Source organism: Schistocerca serialis, chromosome 1, assembly GCF_023864345.2.
Source record: "Schistocerca serialis cubense isolate TAMUIC-IGC-003099 chromosome 1, iqSchSeri2.2, whole genome shotgun sequence".
NCBI classification, from domain to species: Eukaryota; Metazoa; Arthropoda; class Insecta; order Orthoptera; family Acrididae; genus Schistocerca; species Schistocerca serialis.
In genome coordinates, this window is record NC_064638.1 from 229,654,775 (window position 1) to 229,677,150 (window position 22,376).

The 22,376-nt window shown below is 39.2% G+C and overlaps 1 protein-coding gene across 2 annotated transcripts in view; it reads left to right on the forward strand.

Annotated features, from left to right (window-relative positions):
* LOC126466493 (alpha-mannosidase 2) overlaps positions 1-22,376 on the forward strand; it is a 201,713-nt gene that overhangs the window by 81,638 nt on the left and 97,699 nt on the right. For both annotated transcript variants that reach the window (XR_007585984.1, XM_050096391.1), the window contains exons 8-9: positions 11,252-11,438; positions 15,076-15,253. Coding sequence is in view for 1 of the 2 variants with exons in the window: in XM_050096391.1 (XP_049952348.1) it covers positions 11,252-11,438; positions 15,076-15,253 (365 nt within the window). In the remaining variant the exon portion in view is untranslated. The remainder of the gene's footprint in view (positions 1-11,251; positions 11,439-15,075; positions 15,254-22,376) is intronic.

Here is a 22,376-nt window from a genome sequence, read left to right on the forward strand (position 1 = left end):
TTGAACAAGACAGACAAGAACAAAGACTGACAAGAGGGTTACATAAGAAGGAATGTTAGCCACATGGGCTAACATAGCAACAAAAAGAATCAATTTTTGACAATCTAATGTAATTGGATAGATAAAATGTACTCACAAAATGGCAGCAGAACACACATATAAAAGAAGGTTATAATTAGGCAAGCTTTCAAAGCCAGTGGCTCCTCCTGCACACATAATGTCAACTGGAAATATCACTTTGCAGTCCAATCCCAAATCTTTTGCAACAGCAAACCTGACATTGAACACTGCCTGGAACAGTTCTGGTGACGATCCCAACTTGCTACACCACCACTACCTCAAAATCATCCCTTACAAGCCTTCCAACAATTCCTCACATTTCTTCACAACTCTTCCTTAGGTCCGTACAACATGAATCTAACCTGTCCTCTGCAGAACTCCAGGCTTTATGTGCCCTAAAAGCTGATGACTGCATCATTATCCTCCCAGCAACGGATCTACCATTGTGGTATTTGACCAAAATTAGTATGTTTGTGAAGGTCTAGGCCAGTTGTCCGACACATCTACATACAGCGCTGCCATCAGGATCCCATCCTTGTGATTTTAGCTGACCTGCAGTCCCGCCTTAAAACCTCAGGCCCTTCACAAGGGCTAACACCTCAATCTATAGAACTTTTCAGCCCACCCAAGCCACACTCCAATCCACAAATCCAATCATCGTGGCTGTTCTATAGTTGCTGGCTTCAAAGCACCCACCAAATATATATCTGCCTTAGTTGATCAGCATCTGCAACCCACACTACATAGACTTCCCTCCTATATCAAAGAACCAACCATTTCCTAGATTCTCTGAAATCTGTGCACTTCCCACTCCCACCACACATCCTGCTTGTCACCATAGATGCCATCTCCCTCTACACCAACATCCGCCATGTACATGGTCTGTCTGCTGCTGAACATTTTCTCAGTCCGTACCAACCTGATTCCAAAACTATGACATCATTCCTACTCACCTTAATCAACTTTATACTTATCAACAACTACTTCACCTTTGAGGGGCAGACATACAAACAGATCAGGGTATGACCATGGGGTCCAGGGTGGCTTCTTCCAAATGTCATCCTTTTCATGGGTTGCTTGGAAGGGGCTTTCCTGGGATCTATAAGTCTTCAGCCCCTGGTTTGGTTTAAATACATTGATAATATCTTTACCATAATTTCTGAATACCTTCTCCCAGTTAAGTTTCATGTGGTCCTATTCTGAGTCTCATGCCACTTTCCCTGATGTTGTCCTTGTCCTCACCAAAGGCCAACTACACACTTCTGTCCAACATACTAACAAATAACATTACTTACATTTTGACAGTTGCCATCCTTTCCATGTCAAACGTTACCTCCCATACAGCCTTGGCATTCAAGGCAAACATATTTGTTTGGATGCAAACTCTTTACAGCAATACACCATCATTCTCGCTTCAGTCTTCACTGAATGTAATTACACCACCAGCCTAGATTGAAAGCAGTTTTCCTGGGCCATCACATTCAATCCTGGTACTGCTGATCCCTCCAAAAACCAACTTCGAAGCACACCACTAATCACTCAGTATTATCCTGGTCTGGAATGTATTAATCAGCTATTTCGACGAGGCCATGACTTCCTAAAGTCATGCCCTTAAATGCCATCCATTCTGTCTGAGATTTTGCCCACCACACTTAGAATAACTTTTTTTTGCCTTCCAAATTTCCGCAATATTCTTGTCAGACCCTATGCTCCTTCTGCACCAATCTCCCTATCCTATGGCTCCTATTCCAGTGACTGTCCTTGCTGCAAGACTTGCCATATGCACCCTACCACCATCACCTAGACCAACCCTGTAACTGGCAAAACACATACTATCAAAGGGAGAGCCACCTATGAAATTACACATGTCATATACCAGCTGTTACACATATACTTTTTGGCCTTTTACATTGGCGTGACTACCACCAAACTATCAGTCTGCGTGGAATAAGTACCTCCATTAGAGACACCATTTTGAAGGCTATATATAGTGCCGCCACCTGTTGGAACTTCATGAAACTACAGGGGCTTATGCGCTAATATTATGTGATGTCTCTCAACAAATTCTGCATTTTTTCAAGCAAATTTGGTTAAGAAAAAAAGCGTTGCATTGTTTATTGAAGCATGTTGTACTTTCTTGAGGTAGCCTTTATGGTTGAAAATATCGGGAGCTCATAGCAGCCAAGATGGTGAGGCAACTGACTAGGGCCCAACATTATTATGTCTACTGTTTGGTGTAGTCTACAGTGCTCCCTAAATTACAATGCACTTTAATTATCACCATAATACTATCCAGTTTACCTGCAACTATTACCTTTCTCCATCCCAAAGTGAAATGTTTGAAATAGTAAGCTAAGGTATTATTTTTTACTTTTGAAACACACTTTCATATGTTACAATCATTACCAGTTTTGGCCTACAAAGACCATCTTCAGATGCAATGGGCTGCCAATACCACAAATCCAGTCCGTGGGCCTGGACCGCTGTCTGTACTGAACTCTCACCAAGGGCTATGCCAACTCCACATTTGTACTGCACAGCAGGCTATGCCACCCTTTCCACATTGGTGTTTCCAGGCACTGCCCTGCGGGACCTCATGTATGACCATATATCGTAGCTGCCAATGCACTGCCATGCCGCACAGCACAACAGTTCCCTCTGTCCTTGAAACCATGTTAGTGATTCCCTGAATCCTAATACTATGGACTATTCTCTCCGTCATTTCTCAAACTACTTCTCTTAATTTGGCTTATCTGAGAAATCTCAGGCAATTAGTAATGCTGTCATGATACTCCAATTGCATAAACTCATTTTTAGTTTCACGGTTGACTGGTAATGTCTTTCCAAATAAAGTGTAAGATGACTGCTTTCTTACACTTTTATTTAGTTTTCCTGGCTTTTATATCTCCTATGTGAATTCTGTGTATGGTAAATACTTTCTGGGCAGTCTCTCGCATAATGACCATTCTGTTTGCATTTAAAACACCTTACAGACTTCAGAGGCACACATGGGCCTCTTATGACTTGGTGGGTTACATTATGAGCACCTTGCTACTCCCGATTGGTTCATTTCTCTGCCTTTTCTTAGTACAACTGGCCCACCTTCCTTATTCTTTATCTGTATGACATATTCGTTCTATATGGCCTGGCTTCCCACATGTGAAACATTAGGTGGTCTTCTTCTTGGTCTGTGGCACTGCACCATCACCATTGCACTCTCTTGTGTCAGGTCTATCTCTATAGCCTCTGCCTATGATTGCTGCTCATGTCGCACATGCACTGTTGTCTTTATCCTGTCATCATAAATCCTTTGGATAAACATTGCTTGGCTTAATATCCACATGAGAGTAAAGCTGCTTTCTAGTTCCGATTCTCGCTTGGTACCTCTTGGTTGCTTTCCTGAAATGGTGTCCCGCTGAGCTATACTTTCCTCACAGTCTTGCTGACTTGCAAGTATCTGACATGCATAGAAGTCAAGTGTCCTTTTACTAGCATAGTTTTCTACTAAAATGGCATGCACATCTCGCCAAGTGATACTTAGATCTCTGACTAATAAGTTGTATGTGCTGAGCCCGCTATTTTAGTTCTAACAAATTTCAAGTGGGTTTCATCCTGCTATAGGTCTGTAAGTTCAAACATAAGATCACAGTTGTCAAGGAAATCATTTAGAGTGTTGTAAGTGCCATCAAACAATTGCAGTGGTAATTTTAGCAGAACTGACAAACTAATGAATTGCCTGTTTTGTGACTCGGGCGCATCAGAGTCAGCACCAGAAACCTTATCTCCATCTCATGTCACACCTATTAGTCTTTTAACTCACTGTTGGACTTCTCACTGCTGCCATTGCTTTTATGTGGTGTCTGCTGCAAAGCATTGCTGTTGTACCACTGCTGCAGCTGCTGATGTCTGCCTTTTGCTGTCTCACACCACCAGTTGCAACCTTGGGAGTCTGTTGGCCCTGCTGCTGGCTGCCCTCATGCCACGTCTTACCCATGCCATTGTCTGTCATCACTGATGCTGCTGCACCATCTTTGCATCGTCTGTGACCCCGCGCTGTATGCTGTGTCTGCCACCGCCTCTTGCACCGTTGTCCGCATCTGTGACACTGCATTGCTGTCCGCAACTACCAGTGCCAATGCACCACCTCCGTGCACTGTTTGCGACCTTGCACTACCCACCATGACCACAGGATGGCCTCGCGCCATTGTCCGTATCCTTGTGCTGCCATTGGCCACCCGTAGCCGTTTCCAGGATGTCCTCCTCAACTCTGGGTATGATCTGTTCACTGCTACTGTGGTTGCACTAGCCCTGTCTGCCTCCAGGGGTAACAACTCCAACTCCAGGTGTCGTCTGTCTTTCCCAGGCACCATCTATTCCCTGGCGCTGAATAGGGACTGTCTTCTTCTTCTTCTTCTTCTTCTTCTCCTTCTCCTTCTCGGGGACTCTGTTACACTCCTGGTTTCTGGCTCTGCTGCTTCCCTGCTTAAGAGTTATTCAAGTAATGCAAAAGGGGTTCTCAAAGCCATTCCATCATTTTGCTTGATGTCAGGCTGAGCAGGTTCAGTATTCCAAAAGGGTGGGGTGGGGGGGATATATTCCTATAACTTGTGACATGACAACTGTGTGCTACTCCATAACCAACCCCACACCTTGCAGCAGAAAATTGAGTCCCTTTGTTGCATTCAGCGAGTGGTCTAGATGCTCAACAACATTGGAGAGTCCTATCCAGTCAGCTAATGAGGAGATGGCTCACTGGAAGTTTGAAAGAGTTATAGAACTCGGTTGGGAAATAGTCAAACAAAGGGATGACTTGAATAACTACAATCTTCAGTTACTCATCTGAGCCAGAATTGGATAATGACTTGAATGAAATTGCACTACTCTTGATTGCAAAATCCCATGGTGGGAGATACATGGGAAATATGATCATGAGCAGAGCCAGAGTGAATACCACAAATTCAGGCCCCAGGCCTGACTTACACAGATGCCTTCTTGGACTATTGCCTGTAGCAAACTGTCCCCATAGGCTACGCCACCTCTGCCTTTACATTGTGTGGCAAGCCACACTGCACATTCAATTGCGTTTTGTAGGACAGTGATGTTGTTCACATTCATGATTCATGGCATTCAGACAGACTTGTAACTGGTTATATTCATGAAACTGTAGACGTCTATCATTTGGTGTATTCCACGATGAGAACAGTGATGTATTCTGTGAAAGATGACATTTCTCTGTTAAAGTTAATTTTTAGATTCTGCCATACACATACCAGTGAATACTTGCAACTTGTTTGCGTCCAAGAAAGGTGGAGGAGCTGAAGTCTTTACGTTTTCAGGCTCTAATAGTAGTTGCTTCTTCTGATGCTGTTAAATTTTTGTTACACTAAAATGCATTAGAGTGTACCTTCTCATTTCTCATTTTGTGGGCGACACACTATTAATACTACAAATGCATGTTCAGTATCTGAATTGGTTCAAATTGTGATACATGGGCTTCAACGCTCCTCATATTTTACATACAGGGTGTTTTTGCGTATGATGTCTGGGCAGGAGACCCACAGCTTGCACGGCAGATTTACTGGCTGTTGCCTATGTGGCACGGCCCGAAGTAAAATTCCCAGTAGTCAAAAACCTGGACGAAAGCTTTCAGACTGCCACTATCTGTGTTTTGCGCGTTTTTAACTTCATATGGTTGGCATTACAATACATGACTCAGCAATTACCGATGTGTGCATTGCACCCTTTAGGTAAAATAAACTTTCATATTGTGTTTGACATACATCAGTATCAATGGTTGCTTGACATACTACATCAGTAAATTGGAAACAAATAACAATGATCATATTATTTACGTATTTCATAGAAAAATACATACATTTATGTACATATGTGGAGAATATAGGTTTGCACAATTGTCCTTTTGTCTTTTTGAACATCACTTGTCTTTTTGAACATCACCGAACATTTAATACATTGAAATAGTTTGACATTTGTATTCATGGTTATGCTCTTACAATGCTTGCTACAAAAACAGCATGCTGCAATGCCTCCGCCCCACTACACAGTGGTCACCTGCCTGTGACGGCATGCATAGTTGCTGTGGTGAGATTGTTGGGCAAAGTTTTGTACTGTGGAGTGTTGACTGGCTACGCTTCTACCCAAAGGCTGGTGATGTGATTGACACTCCACTAAATTACAGGTGGTTTATAGCACATAATCACTTTAGTACCCCATGAGTGAGTTCACTGTTTGTGAAGTTTCAGCTTAGTATGTTGTCCATAGTTGCCTTTTGCTAATCTTATCAGTTCGCTTGCACATAATGTTGCTGCACAATGTTCATAAATTTTGCCAACTGGATGTAGACGGTGTAATTATGGATGCCAAACAAAAAATTGTATTTGGTCCATCATGCATCCCACACTTCCCCATGGTCATATTTATTACACATGCACTATGATTCACTGCGCAACAAAGCATCCAGAATCCTTATTGTCAGCGCAGTCGCTCACTGGAACATTCTGATCCGAAAGTCACGCTGCATCAGCTGATTTTCTGTCCATTGATGCATCACTCTATGGGAAATAACTACAGTTTTCACACACACTTATGTTAGTAATGTTGTTTAGCGTACCGTAGTTCAAAGGTGTCTTAACCGCAGACTGTGACATATGTCCTGTTGAGTTCTAATCAGGATTTGTGGTTTCAAACAGTGCTTTTTAACATAGTAACAAATTTATCTTTACATTTTCAGTTAAATTGTGCTTTTGTTTCAACCGTGAACATTATGGTGCATTACAAGATTGGCTTCTTAGCCCCATTACTTGTATACTTCACTCCTGCTGATTTGGAATTATTTACGCAATACTGTGGTCTGATTTCACAAAGACTATGTCTCTGTAACATATATTCCATTTTGAATTACTCTGGGCACCACTGTGTGTTTCATTTTTTTTATAAATGCGACAAATACTGACTGCTGCGTTCATATTTACTTTGATATAACTTGGGTCAGTTTAGAAAAAAATGCTTCGCGCAGTTGCTGAGTGATTTGCTCAGAATAAGTGGTTCTTCCACAGTCCATAATGCATTTCCATTTACACTGAAACACATGTGGGTAGTACAGTCTGTACTTGTGTACATTGTGATACAAACATTTGGGTCCAATGGTCAAATACTAATTTCTGTTACATTTAGTACGTATAGTGAAAGGAAACATTACTTTATTATTACTACTGATGTCAAATAAACTAAATCTGCAACAGCTCCTTTCTTAGAGTCAGTATCAGAATTTTCCTAATGGTCAAATGAGACTTAATCTCGAGCACATTATTATGTAGTATTTAAGTTCACAATAAACTATAGCTTTCCCCCCAGACCTTCCAATTAATAACTCTTCACAACACTGTTATTCATATCATAAACAATACATAATATTCTCACTGCTAAAAATGATTGATGATTACTAGGTACTATTATAGACTAACCAGGATAATAAGTACTAAAAAACTTTGGACTTCAGAACTAAAGGAAAATATTAAAACCCTACATCTATACATAAAAGACAAAGAACATTATTGTAACAATGAAAATAATCAATTATTCTATTGACCCCGTCATTGTATTCTCTACTCTGAAACATTATCTCTCACGAGGTATAACCTGTTGAAGTGTTTGGTAAATTATTAAATACTACTTCAAACAATGGAACATGCTTGACCCATTTTGTATGTTGCCTGTGAGCAAATGTTCTGATGAATCTATTAAACTCCTTGATGTTAATTCTAACTGGAACTGTAGGAAGTAACTGGAACTATAGGATGGCATTCAGCTTTTGTAGATACATTTGTATGTTTGGCCTTCTGACATAACGCACTTCCTCACAAAATTACACCCCCTCCTTTTAAGGTTAGGGTAATAATAGTAATTGGAAATTTTCCTAGTGCACATTTGAATTTCAAAATGCCCCCATGTACTGTTGGTGTACCAGATCAGATTGTCCAACAACTCTGATGGTATGCAATCACATCAGTTGTCACCCTGAACATTTTTTCAGTGGAATAGTATACCATTTTCTATCCTATAATGGTTGACTAACTCATCACATGGCTGTGGAGAAAAATGTATGTTATGCTAATGGCGGGCGAGTTTTTTGCTTTCGCTAATTTTTATAAGTTAATATCACCACGTAATGGCGTCGTTGGCTGCATCGGCCGCTGTGATTGTTGAACTGTAAATTACTTGAATGCAGGTTAATTCAAAGGAAGGCAGACATGAAATCGGGGTCACCTGTTACAAATTAAAAGTGAACAGTGATATTAAATCAATATATTATCTGCTTAGTTAGTACAAATATGCTTGCATTGGCCAGCACTCACAAGATGTCCATCCACACGCAACCAAGACAAGAGAAGAAGTGAAGACGACTAAAAAATTAACAAAAGAGCGTATCTTGTCGTCTCTTTAGATCATTTTATTATATTTCTTTGCCCTCAAAACTTACACAGAGAAATTATTATAATACAGGTACATGATAAAAATGTATATTATCCAATTTTTAAATGTCTCTTCTTTATAAATACTGTTTTTTAAGTCTTTTCGTATTATTTCACTGGGGACGCTATACCCTTCCGGCAAGTGCAATAGCGTATCTGCAGTGATATTGTCGCTGCCTTATACAGGAATAATTTCTAGGTCATACTCTGCCTCAAAAAGCCCAACTTGCTAACCTAGCAAGCAATAAGTGGCATGGTAGTAAAAAGCTTAGTGACTTGTAATCACATAAGACCCAAACCATGGGTAATGTTTCCATCTCCGTAGTTGAGTTGAATATGCCCTCTCGCTTTGTGAAAGCACTCTGCTAGCGAATCCTATGATCCTAATGTCTGTTTTCCATGCTGTTTGGCACAGTTGAAAGAGACACGTACCCCAGGCTAAATGATGACGGATCTGATGCAATACAGAAATCCTGCATCATTTCAGGATGTGTAGGATTTCTGCATTAAGCAAGGTATCCCAGATTCCTTCGAATGACTATTGACATGCAGAAGTCCAGATCCAAGGTGTATTTTTGCTAAACAAATTTTTTAAAATAGTGTATTTTGTTAAGTGTAAGCTGCTCACCATTGATACTCTGCAAAAAGTAACTATACTATACAGTGTAATAGCAGAAAAAATATTACAGCTGATAAAGTAATCTTTCTTTGGAAAACTACTGTCCAAAAATGGAGTTTTCTTAATTTATGGCTGATAATTTTGAACTATTAAAAATATATTAAAGAATACATTCAGCTAAGCGATAATGATGTTAATTTGTAGCCCAGAGTGTATTGAACTAAATGCATTTTATCTGAAAGGCTTAGGACAATCCACTACTGAATAATCGTAAAAAAATGTAGATGCTTGCAAATACAAAAAAAACACATGCAGCCTGGAACAAATATGGCCGCCATTTCAAAACAATAAAAAATAAATTTAAAAAAAAAAATTTTTGTGACTACTGAACATTAGGGAATTCACCCGGCAAATACAAATTTTTTCTGAGATGGTCAAGCAACCAGTGCTGAACCAATTGGCATGGATTGGAGCTTCTATAATATTCCATTCCAACCTTTTCCGTATTTCATGGGTAACCACTTCTTTCTTTGTCCAGAGCACTGAATATGTGGCTTTGCAATAAGTTTGATGGGGATACACCTCCATATTGTAGGTATAAAACACTAATGGTTCCAGGTTACTCTACGAACACAATCTGAAAATTGACTAACAAATCTGCCAGCTGTTTCTACTGGTCCATGCTTAAGCACTCTGATTACACCACTTTATTGCAGATCTGGTTAGTAGTACTATTACTGATAATATTCTTCTCGGGTATGCAGCCGGATCATAACGTCTTCATGACACAATATTTCCGCGGTCCAACTGGCCGCCATCTTCAGGTGAGAGCGCTGGTGCACAATCTCATCGGAACTGACTTCCCAGCGCAAGCGGCACCCCCTATATAGGCCACAGAAGACCCACAACGCGTGCGCGAGAAGGTGCCGTAGCTGCCCTCTAGCGCAGTAAACATGCCGCGCCGCCAGTGGTGGAAAGAGGCGAAATCGAGATATCGCTGTCAAAAGTAAAAGAAATTTCTTTTACACCACACTCCTGTTTTTACATCATGTGAAGGCTGTTGATGCATCTGATGAGGACTTTTGAAATGCCAGAGTGATAGTTCTTCGAATTTATGTACCCTGACAAAATGCAACTGTGCTTCATCAGAAAAAAAGAGCATTTCGGGTTCAACCTCCCCATCACACACAGGCAGTAACAGCCAGTACCAGTAATAATGTTGAGATACAGTATCTGAGTTAGACAGTCGATGCACTAGTGTTATTTTATATGGTTTCAGTTGGAGTTTGTGCATAACTCTGTGAGCACAGGCTGCTGACAAAGCAGTCTGAAGTGCAAAACCACACAATGGCTTTCTCAGACTTCTTTCCAAGGTGTCTCCTACCTTGTGTAATTAATTTTTAGTTAAAACATTGAGTTCTCTAGATTTTTATTTGTCTAACATGGAACCATTCTGTAAAAATTTCTTCACAAATCTAACAATAGAAAGTCCAGGTTAGAAAATCAAAAATATTATGAAAAGGATATATTGCTATTCCCCATATAGATGACATGTTGGGTTGCAGACAGTTTCACTGAAAAGACTGTGACACATGTGAGCCTTTGGAAAACACCTGAAGATTTAGTCGCATAGTATGGAATGCACATGCACAGTGTTACTGCCCGAGGACCAGGCCCAGTGACATTCAGCAGGGGAAACCTCAGACTCAGCGCAGGTGCCTTATGTGTAACACTCAGGGGAAGTATGAGCAGCTGTCTTATGGCAGATGCAGGCAGCAGTGACCTGTAAATCTGCAGTTCAAGCTGCAAGCTTCATTATAATCACAGCAAACACTAGTAAAATTGTCTTTCATAATTCCTACACTTTTGATTGTACTGCATAATCAGCATTGTACTTTTGCTCATTATTTTCTGACATAAGCTGTAATGATGAATTTTGTGCAACTCTCTTTATTGTATCGCTGTATCCCATATTATTTTGCATAAACATATTAAAATAATATGTCATGTTGTTGACATTTGTTGAGAGAAGGTATAAAATTTCTTCTCTTACGTAGAATATTGATGAAATTTTTTACAGATCATTCTGGAACAACAGATTTGCTGACTCACATGATGCCATTCTATAGTTATGATGTTCCACATACTTGTGGACCAGACCCGAAGGTCTGTTGTCAGTTTGATTTTCGACGATTGCCTGGGTATGGAATATCTTGCCCCTGGAAGAAGCCACCACAAGCAATCACTGATCAGAATGTAGCTCAGAGGTGAGGACCTTATTAGCTCTATTGAATTCAACACAGATACCAGGGCCAATGTATAATTTCTTTTAAATTTACTACAGCAAAAGGAGACTTTTTTTTTGTGTAATGATAATGTGACCACATGAAGCATGAGGCACCTTGCCACTGACAACTGATGCTGTGAATAAAATCGGATATTAAGACATTCTCTTGTGTGCAAAAATGCATATGAACCCCTCTCCTTCTCCAGTTGAGCAATTGGCAATAGTTTAACCCTTCTGTGACTACTCAGAGTTTACTTCTTTGTTACTCTGATATCTCAGTTTCACTATCATGTTGACCAATAGGATACAGTCCGTAGTCAGCAACACTCTACTCAGCTAACAGTAAAGTCTTTGGCATTGAATGAAGCCATGAGATATCTTCATTTCTGCTAGAAGGAGCAAACACCATCTCTGTCCAGTGACTTGGTGCACCAGAGTGGTTCCAACCTTGTTACCAAAACAAAAATTATGTCACCCTTGGTGCACTGTGCCCACTCACAGGTCATCCAATCTGTGTACTGTGTTTCTACGAAAGCAGAATTGACACATAAATCTCCAGTCCCTTCTGATATGATAGCCATACTCCAACTTCGTGATGGACTAGCATTAGTCTCTTTGCTCATTCCACACAATGCAAAGCAAAATTGGAGTACACAGAGCATTTGTAAATGGTTGCCATGCAATTGCTTGCTGAGGTTCACAATGTCATAAACAAGGTAGTGCAGGTCCAGCCTTTAGCGGTGTCCTGTATAATAACAGTTCAGAACATCCCGCACATAAAATGGTCATGTTGTAATGTCTTCACTTTTGCATGATAATCAGCAAGCATTCATTGTTCTGAGATTTCAAGTGCCTTTATGTGATGTGTATCCTATAGACACCATTCAGCTGCCCACTGACTGATGTGGGACCGGGACCTGACCAACAGTTACACTGATACATTGTTGCATTTGTGAATAGGTGCGTTCTTTATTTTGCAGATACTTTCTTTAGCACATACTCTTCCCAAATTGGGCTTTACCAGTAACTAGAAATTGATTACTTTTGTGATATTTATATGCAGAAATCAAAGTTATTTCAAACTATTTCAATTGAAATGGTTAATTTGTATACAGAAACAGCATTTATTACATAAAGTCACGTTTTCACATTTTGAGGCAGAATTTGCATCTATCTTCACATTTATTGCAAACATGAATTTTTCATGTCCCTAATCTCAGCACACTTTCCTGAGCTAAGCTTGAAGTTATTCCTACATCTGTCAATGACTCTCCATGCTGTGTCCTCCTTAACAATAAATCCTCAGTCCAGTCACAAATTTCTTTTGATACTGCATGTGATAATATTTTTGGTAATAAAATTGGTTTTTCAGATTTTGCTTTAGTACCCAACTTTTGGTTCCTGTCTCATCCAGGAGTATCTGGATACTTACTCTGGTGCCTCTGACAGCCTTTATATATTATTACCAGAATTTATTTCAGTTTTATGAGGGGTTCATCAGTAAAGCCCTACCTCAGTAGGCATTGAAAGTTTCATACATTTCTCTTTGGATGGCCAAACATGTTGCAATTAATACCTTTTTATGTGTACCATTATGCTTTGTTTCACACCTATTGTGCAGTAGTCACAGTTTATTTGGGTGTTTGTTTATAGGTACTGTCTACCATGATGAGTCCTGACATAATAAATTATTCTACGAAGTACGTACCCATCCTGGGATTGATCAAATATGTTTCTAAACTTGACCCACAGTTCCTGTACATGCTCACACCCAAAGATAAATGTTAAGTCCTTACTTACAAGGAGGCACTGCTGCCTCTTTATTTACTGAACATATAACTCTTTCTGCTTGCATTTGTTGGCCTTTGTATTTTACTAATTGTTGTTGCTACAACTGCCTCACGCTCACTGATACCAGTTTCAGTGGTGACGTCTTCAAAGAGCACAGATCTCTTTGTTGCCATCGGATCTAATATACTTCTGTCATGAGTAAGTCCCCAAACTGTGTGCTCTAAGTAACTTTCAGAGAAAGCTTTTAGTATTGTTGCACAGGAAGTCTTGTCACACTCACCACTTACAAAAGTAATTATCCAAACTGACTGAGTTTGGTGATGGATAGAGGGTCCAAATATAGCTTATGCCCCTCATTGATAGGGGAAGGGGGGGGGGGGGGGGCTTGCCCAAATTATCGTTCATGCATTCCAATTTGTGTCTTGGCCAATTTGAGTTTCTTGTCTACTGCAATTAATATAATATCTCCATTTTCTCTGAGCATATCCTTTCTATAAATCTGTATGTTTACCACAAAAATTGCCCTGCTGACACTTCGTGGTCCAAGCCAGTTTTCTATATCTGGTTTTATGTGAGCTCCACTGCTTTTTTGGAGTGCTTTAAGCTAAGGGACATTGTTGTGAATGTTTTGGCAGTTGATTACTGACATTTTAAAATAATCATGTGAGTAGCATTAATAGTATTCCTTTGGCTGTTAAGCTAATACTCATGCAGCTATTTCAGTTGTGCTACTCATATCCACATTACTTAAATATTTTAAGGTTTATCTAAGACATTAGCTATATTACATATCAGATGTTTTTCGTGCTTTTTTGTGTGTGACTTCAACTGCCGTCTGCTTCAGATATTCATAACAGGCAAAAAACTTACTGATATGCTGACAGGTTGAATGTTAAAAATATTTGCTATAAGCTTGTTCTTTCATAGGAGTGTTTCAGATACCTTCCAGGAATTTTTAAACAAAGATTTGCAAAAATCTAATGTTGATTTCCATTTTTAACACATATTCAAAGTAGTATGTTTTCCAGCGAATGCTACACTGAAAATAAGGTTGCTGCATTTTATCATTCTTGCACAGTGTGCTTGTTAAAATAACTGTTAACACTTGACACCCAGCAGTATCTGTTTGTTTTCTCCTTATGGTAGTCTTAGAAACTATTATGTAACTTTGCATGTATAGCATCAGCCAAAACTTCACAAATGGATTTTTTGTGATATTAACTACATTACCAAAAATATTTACACAGAACTCAGCACAACATTAGTGGACCATTCTCTTGTAATTAATATAATCAATATCTTAAGTTCATGATGCAATATAGTACAGTTGTATTAAAAATGTAAACATTGTGTCAGTGCATACTTGTGTTGGATTATGTTGTTATTTCACTGCCAAAACAGTTGATCTTGTAGAGCTTCGGTGGACTCGCATTCAGGAGGACAAGGGTTGTGATTTAGGTTTTCCGTGATTTCCTTAAATTGCCTCAGGCAATTGCCGGGATGGTTCCTTTGAAAGGGCACAGCTGACTGCCTTTCCTAATCCAGTGGGACCAATGACCTCGCTGTTTGGTCCCCTTCCCCCAAATCAGCCAATCCTAGAGCTTCGTGTGTATTGAAACTGGTTGCACCAAGGATGTAGTAATTCTCGTATCCAGCTACAGGACTATGATCTCATGCTGAATCTAATCTACTTCTTAATATACTTGTTTATATCTCATTTATGGGTACAGTTGTAGTTATAACATGATTCTGTCTTGAATGTTGCCACTTGAATAAACTACTTCCCATTATAAAACCTGAGAAAAATAATATAACTTTTTTTTCAGAGCTCAGTTGTTATTGGACCAGTACATGAAGAAAGCTCAACTGTTTCGAACAAATGTTGTTATTGCACCACTTGGTGATGATTTTAGATATGATCATGCTTCTGAATGGGATGTTCAGTTCAATAATTATCAAAGACTCTTTGATTATATGAACCAAAACAAACATTATCATGTTCAGGTAAATCTCTATTTTTTTGTTAAAACTAAATATTTACAGTTTTCATTAGGTGATATTTCTTTATCAAGACTGCACATAAATTACAATTTCATGAGTATGGTGTATCATATCTGTGATGTAGACTATAATAATTTATAATGTTTTTAAAAATTACAAGGAGCCTGAATGGCTGGCCAGTAATTTGCTTAGCTTCAGGAGACAAAAATTCACTGCTGCCAATAGACCATTTTTAGCTTTTGAAACATTTAGTTCCCCTCCTTTTGATACATTTATCATGTTTTTGTGAGCTGTAATTCTGATCACAGTTATATGCATGTGAATGAAAAATATGCCATTTATGCCTTACAGTATATATTGCTGGATTGAAAATGGGAAATTTGTGAACGTATGAAATAATATGTAAGGAAGACGATCATCAAAGTGAAACTGTAATCAGACTGACACTGCAGAGATTTTAGAATGAGTGCCTTTGCTGTTACATGTACTTAAACTAAAAAAAAAAAAAAGACAGTAGCTTGAAAGCTTTTGTCTGATTAAAGTTGCTTGATAGCTGACACTTCTTTCATTGGAGCTGGTTTCCTCCAGAGCACACAGCGTCAGCCTGAACCATTCGTCATTGCCAAAATGCCTAGCAATTTGTTATTTCACTTTCAGTTTCTTGTCCAGCTTTCTTTCTTGTTCAGGATTTTGAATCCTGGGTATGGCTCTTTTATTTTGTATTTCATCACACATGATAACCACACCAAAAAGAACACACCTTACAAAACAGTGCTAACAAAATACAAATGTGTCATACACAGCGTTAACCAAACACTACTGGATCCTTCTCCACAAGATTCTACAGCTATTATAGCCACAGAGATCTTGCACAACATTGCATGAAGCGGAATTTTTGAAAGTTGCAATTCATTATAGTGATGGGATTAACCAGAATCCTAAATATAACCATCTGACGCAATTTAGCGACGTAGCACTTGATGTAGCATGTAAACCTAATGTGTAGGAGATAATAGCAGGTAGAAGATAATAGCAGGAATTTTTTTATTTCTTGATTATTGTTTTATTCAGTTAATTGGAATAAATGTAATTTTTTATTTCTAATACTTTGCCATGTTATTTTCATTGTTGCACTGACTTTTTATTTGTCATTATATCTTCCCATCATTCTTTTTTCATTTGGAATCAGCATGTCTCGCCTATACTCTGCAACCAAGTGCCAACCAGGACTGATCTTTGGTTGAAAATGCAGCAGCTCATGTAACAGTGTGATTATAGTTTCAGGTAGCTAACAATAGCAAGAAATTACAGTTTGATTTTAGGCCTGATGCTGAAATTATTCTGTCTTGAGTTTCCTAATGGAGATTCACTTTAATCACTGTTAACAATGAGATCGTGCTTTTTGTTCTGCTGCAGATTGTTGATCGCCATTTCCTTGGGGACATTGCACATCATGAAGTTGTGGTTAGGTTAGGACATGAGTTTAAATTCAGAGCTATGAAAAATGTCTTCCACCCCAGTTCAGTCATTGGTCACTTAAAATCAGTTGCCCACAGAGCATCTTACTTTCCATCACATCTCGCAGGGGTCACTTCCAAGATTGCACCAAATTACACATTAACAGAACTTGTGAGGTGTCCTACCATGTTTGTGTGTTGCCTTTGAGTGGTAGCTGGCAGCCGATGTGACAACACTGTAGCAGGAAGTGACAGACATCAGCTGTCAAGTAATTTTAATTGGACTGTAGTGAAGTCGCTCTGTTTTTATGTTTGTCAATGCTTTATGTATGAATCATCTAATAGTCATCTTTCCTGAGTTTTGTTTGTAATTTTTTTGCGTTACCTAAGAACAGTCCACAGCTCGTGCTCTCACGGTAGCGTTCTTGCTTCCCGAGCACGGGATCCCAGGTTCGATTCCCGGCGAGGTCAGGGATTTTCACCTGCCCTGAGATGACTGGGTGGTGTTGTGTTGTTGTCTTCTTCATCATCATCATTCATCCCTATTATGGTCGGAAGAAGGCAATGGCAAACGACCTCCATTAGGACCTTGCCTAGTACTGCGGTGTGGGTCTCCCACATCGTTCCCTTACACTCTGTCAAGAAACATTGGACTTCATTTCCATTTCCACCTAAGAACATCTTTGTACCATTCAGCTGCAAACTTAGACATAGACAGAAAGTGACATTCTGTTTTATCCAAAAAATATTAGGAAGTTTTGATGAGGGAAAAGAAATTGCTGAGAAATTAAGTAGAAAAAGCTACCTAGAACTTTCACTGAATAACTGAACACCTATAATTTGATTTAAATTAGTTAGTATATGATGATTAAGGTCCAAGAGTTGCAATATTGATGAGATAAATACTGTCAGCATGCACCTGCCACAGTGCTTCTCTCTCCATGCTAATAGAAAATTGCTTTAAAGACCTTAATTGATAACAAGTATGCAGTTTAAACACATTTATGAAATAAGTAAAATTTTCCTGTCTGGAAAAGTTCCCACTTGAGAACTGTTAGGCAAAATTTTATGCTCCGATTGCGGCAATCTAGTGGGAGCCAACAGCACCTGGCTCCCACTGGTGTGTTGCTAGTGGAAGCATTCCAGTCAGTTAGCAGTGAACTGTCAACCACTTTAAATTGGATGATAATTTTGGAGCCATTGTAAGTTACTTTTTCCTTATTATGAAGTGTCTGCTACAACTTAGTAGGTAAAAGTTTTTTGTCTTTCTGCTTAAGCAAACTGCAGATCCCTTTACTTTACAAAAGAAACAATGTAAATGCAATAAACATGCATGTTCTGAACAATTATGAGACTGTATCACATTAGAAGACGGGGGAACTGACAGTGCAGGCAGTTGCAGCTTATTTGTCAGCAGCATTTACTACCTCCACCACTTTGATACATACACATGTAGCCACTCATGCAGCAAGTCCTGATGCAACTAATGCTATTGTGATTAGATAACCTGGAAGTACACACTTAGTTTGAATTTATGTTGACAACTCCAATTTGGATCACATCCAAGAATCATGTTGGTTATTGGAGTACCTGTACCTAACACCATATATGCAATCTCTAGACATAGTCATGTGAATCTACTCATGCTGAATGCTAGCAGATGGCCATTGTCTTAAATTTCCATTTAATGGAAAATTAATATACAAAAGCAAATTAGGGCGTGACATCCCATCAGAATTGAAATTATTAGAAATGGAACACAAGCTAGGTTTTGATGAGATTGGGGACATAATTAAGCCGTATCCTTTTCATGGGAACAATCTTGACATCTATGTTAATTAATTTAGACAAACTATGAAGAACCTAAATTAGAACGCCTACCTGGGATTTGATTCTTTTTACCATGATTTTGGGTCCAGTGTTCTAACAACTTTGTCACTCTGATCAGAAATTAATACAGTCCATCAGTTAACACTCAGTATATTGCAGTAAGATGGGAACTACTTACATGTTGATGACCTATGAATTTATGATTAGAACTGTGTTTTATAAATTTTGCTGTTTTGTGGGCTGCATACTGTTGTTTGAACTGTTAATCTGCACTGGGATTTTGACTAGGTAGTTTTTACTTGAGCACTAGCGTGGTTGCAGTTTAGTAACCTCAAATATGAAGATAGCAATTTTGTTTTTACACTCTATTATTCACCTGTATGACCTGCATATGCCCAGAAATGACTTACATATACCCAGAAATTGCTGAAGTCATGTTCTGTGTAAAAAAATAACTGATGGAATCTAATGTAACAAATTGCCCCACTGTGTTGTGGCTGACCAGTAGCAGTCCTCCTAGAGCAGTGTGAATGCTACAATGTAATTACTATTGGTTTAAGATCATAGCGTCTTGTATAATCAGATACTTAAGCGCATGTTAGAAACATTTAGGCTAGAAGTGAGCCAAATGAAAGCTGCGATCACATATTTTAGGAGAAGCCGTTGCTGAAAGATGACAAGGTGGTTGGTAAGTACACATGGATGGAATTTATGTTTTACATATTTTAATTCATTATAAACTTCAATAAGTAGAGCAATAGACATATTTGCAGATAACTATGAATGCTTACAGGAACTCTCAAAAAATTTCATGATTCATCCAGAAAGCAGATACCATTTTCTGCGTCATAGTTCCCATGTTTCAAACATTTCAGTTTGGTACATTTTGCATTCCTTTTTCCCTTCGTAATTGCCTCTTACCCTGCTTTGCAGTTACCAATGTTCTTGTCACCACTGTTAGCTAATAGCGACGACAGAGGCCTCTGCAATTAATACAATAACATGGAAGTCCCAATTACAGACTGTGAGCAAGGTCCGTAGTTGGCCCTGTGATAAGTTCCTAGCAACCTGCTTCCACAAATCCATGTTTGGCAGAATAGCTGAGATTAAAAATTTCCATAACTTCCTGTCTCAAATTAAACCATTTTTTGGTATCTCTAGTAGCAGTGACAAACATAATCCCAGTACTTAAAGAGTTTATTATCACAGAAGTTAATAATGTCTTGTAATGTAATAATTTAAGCAGTGAATAAGATATGATTAAGGAATTATCAAATACCGTATTTACCCGAATCTAATCCGCACTCGAATCTAAGCCACACCTGAAAAATGAGACTCGAAATCAAGCAAAAAAAAAAAAAAATTTCCTGAATCTAAGCCGCACCTGAAATTTGAGACTCGAAATTCAAGGGGAGAGAGATGTTTTAGACCGCACCTCCAAATCGAAACAAAGTTGGTCCATTGTAACATGAGACAGAATTTAGGTCAAATGGATGAATATACAGCTACAGTAGTTTGGTTCGAGTCGTAAGCTTAACAGTTAAGCTTTACCAAGTAGCCATTGCTATGTGTCAGGCGCTCTGTCCTTATTTGTGCGGGTACCCTTCCTTTTTCACGTGCTTCGTCTGGTTTGAATTGATTGCTTATTTTGCTTTGATCTGATAAGTGCCGTTCTCTTTGTTATAGGTGTTTACGTCACTCTAAGCTGAATCTGCATTATTTTATTGTGTCATGCATTGTTTGTCGCATTCTGATAATGAGTGTTTATGACCTATCGCCGCTCGCGGCATGGCTTGCTTTTGTGCTTGCTACTGCCGCTTACAATAAAAAAGAAGAGAGGAATTGTCTCATAAGTGAAACAATGGCAAGAGACTGCTATTTGTTATTACTTACACTGCTGCTTTCTTTGATAATGGTCAACAAGAACCAAATAATAGACTGCGTATGATAGAAGATGTTCTGAACGAGAGTTTAGCGAAAAGTTTTCTCCGTTTGAAAATCTTTGCAGGCGCCTCTTTAGTACATTACATTCTGCACAGAAATTAGAGTCATCTTAGATTTAAAAATCTAGTCAGTTGCCGTGCTTCATTTCTGACTGTATCACTATTCAGCATAAGAATAATATGAATATAAACATGACATGAACATTTGTCCAGACTGTATATATAGGACTGAACAGTATGTCTTATTAACAGTAAACTGCTGTGTCAGTAGTCAATGTTCATTAAATAGTGTTTATGTAGGCATAAAATAACCTGACAGCATGGTAGGGGGCAAGACGGGGTGGGGTAAGATGGGAAGCTTCCCCGTCTTGCCCCTACTATTTGTCCAACCATTACGTTCTTATCATCTCATGTGTTTATCTCGCTGCGGGTTTTGAACACGTAAATTATACGTTGAAGTTTATTCGGCAAAGCCTTCATTCATTCAGCTACAATGTCCACAGCAGTGAACTGGTTTCGGAAAACAGGCATTTGGCCTGTAAACAGAAATGTGTTTCAGGAAAGTGATTACCTTCCCTGTTCAACTACAGAGATTCATCAAGCTCACACATCTGAAGTTACAGAAACAGAAGACCAAATACCAGAGATGTTGTCTAGACGTAAAACACCTGAACAATTAACAACTGACGATCAAGCCTCTGTTTCATCTAACTTTCAGGTTACCAGCCCTGAAATGGTGTTAGCTATTCCAAAGGTGGATAAAAAAACCAAAAGGAAACCATCTAACAGGCGTGGAAAACCCATTGTTTTAACCGAATCTCCTTATAGGAGTGAACTATCTGAAGAAATTAAACAAAAAGGAGTCCCCAAACGTGCTGCATGTAAATGAAAACTCTTCTCAAAGACGTTTAATGGACCTGGGATACCACCAAAAGGATATAATGACAACGAAAAAGTGATGAACGCTATTGATGTCCTAACCACCCCTTCATGCTCAAGGGATAATAAACTGAGGTCGAATGACAACGAGGAAGAGTGTGAAGAATGTTTATACTGCTATGACTTCTCTGAAGGAGGCTGGATACGGTGTATTAGCTGCGGACGCTGGGCCCACGACACTTGTGCAGGGATAGAAAGTGATGATGACGAGGCTGTCCACACCTGTGTACTATGTGAAAATAAGAGGCCTAAATAAAACGTAATACCTGGTTCTACAATTCGCAGAATCATGTTTGGAAACCTTATCGTCACATGATATCGTTATTCCAGTCCTTATTTAAGCTTTAGAGATGAATTCGTGCTAGTTCCCCATCTTACCCCGCATATGGGGAAAGACGGGGAGTTGGTAGTTTATGTTTCAAATCGAGATATTTCTAACTAAATGTAACAGGTTTGCAGGTTTCTTTGCATGTTATTGTAATTCAGTGGTTAAGTAAACAAATGATAATCAAACCTACTTGAATTTGTTTATTTTTGACCCTTTTGTAAGGGTTTAAAGTTAGCTTCCCCATCTTGCCCCGCCTTCCCCTATATTCTTCTGCGTTTGCTGTTGTCTCACTCTAGTTTCGTAGTTTATTAGGCAGACAGGATTTAAGTGAGATAGCAGCAAACATGAAAGAATACATGGCATAATACCGAGCGAGGTGGCGCAGTGGTTACACACTGGACTCGCATTCGGAAGGACGACGGTTCAATCCCGCGTCCGGCCCTCCTGATTTAGGTTTTCCGTGATTTCCCTAAATCACTCCAGGAAAATGCCGGGATGGTTCCTCTGAAAGGGCACGGCCGACTTCCATCCCCATCCTTCCCTAATCCGATGAGACCGATGACCACGCTGTCTGGTCTCCTTCCCCAAACCAACCAACATGGCATAATATTTACATTCTTCTACCTTTC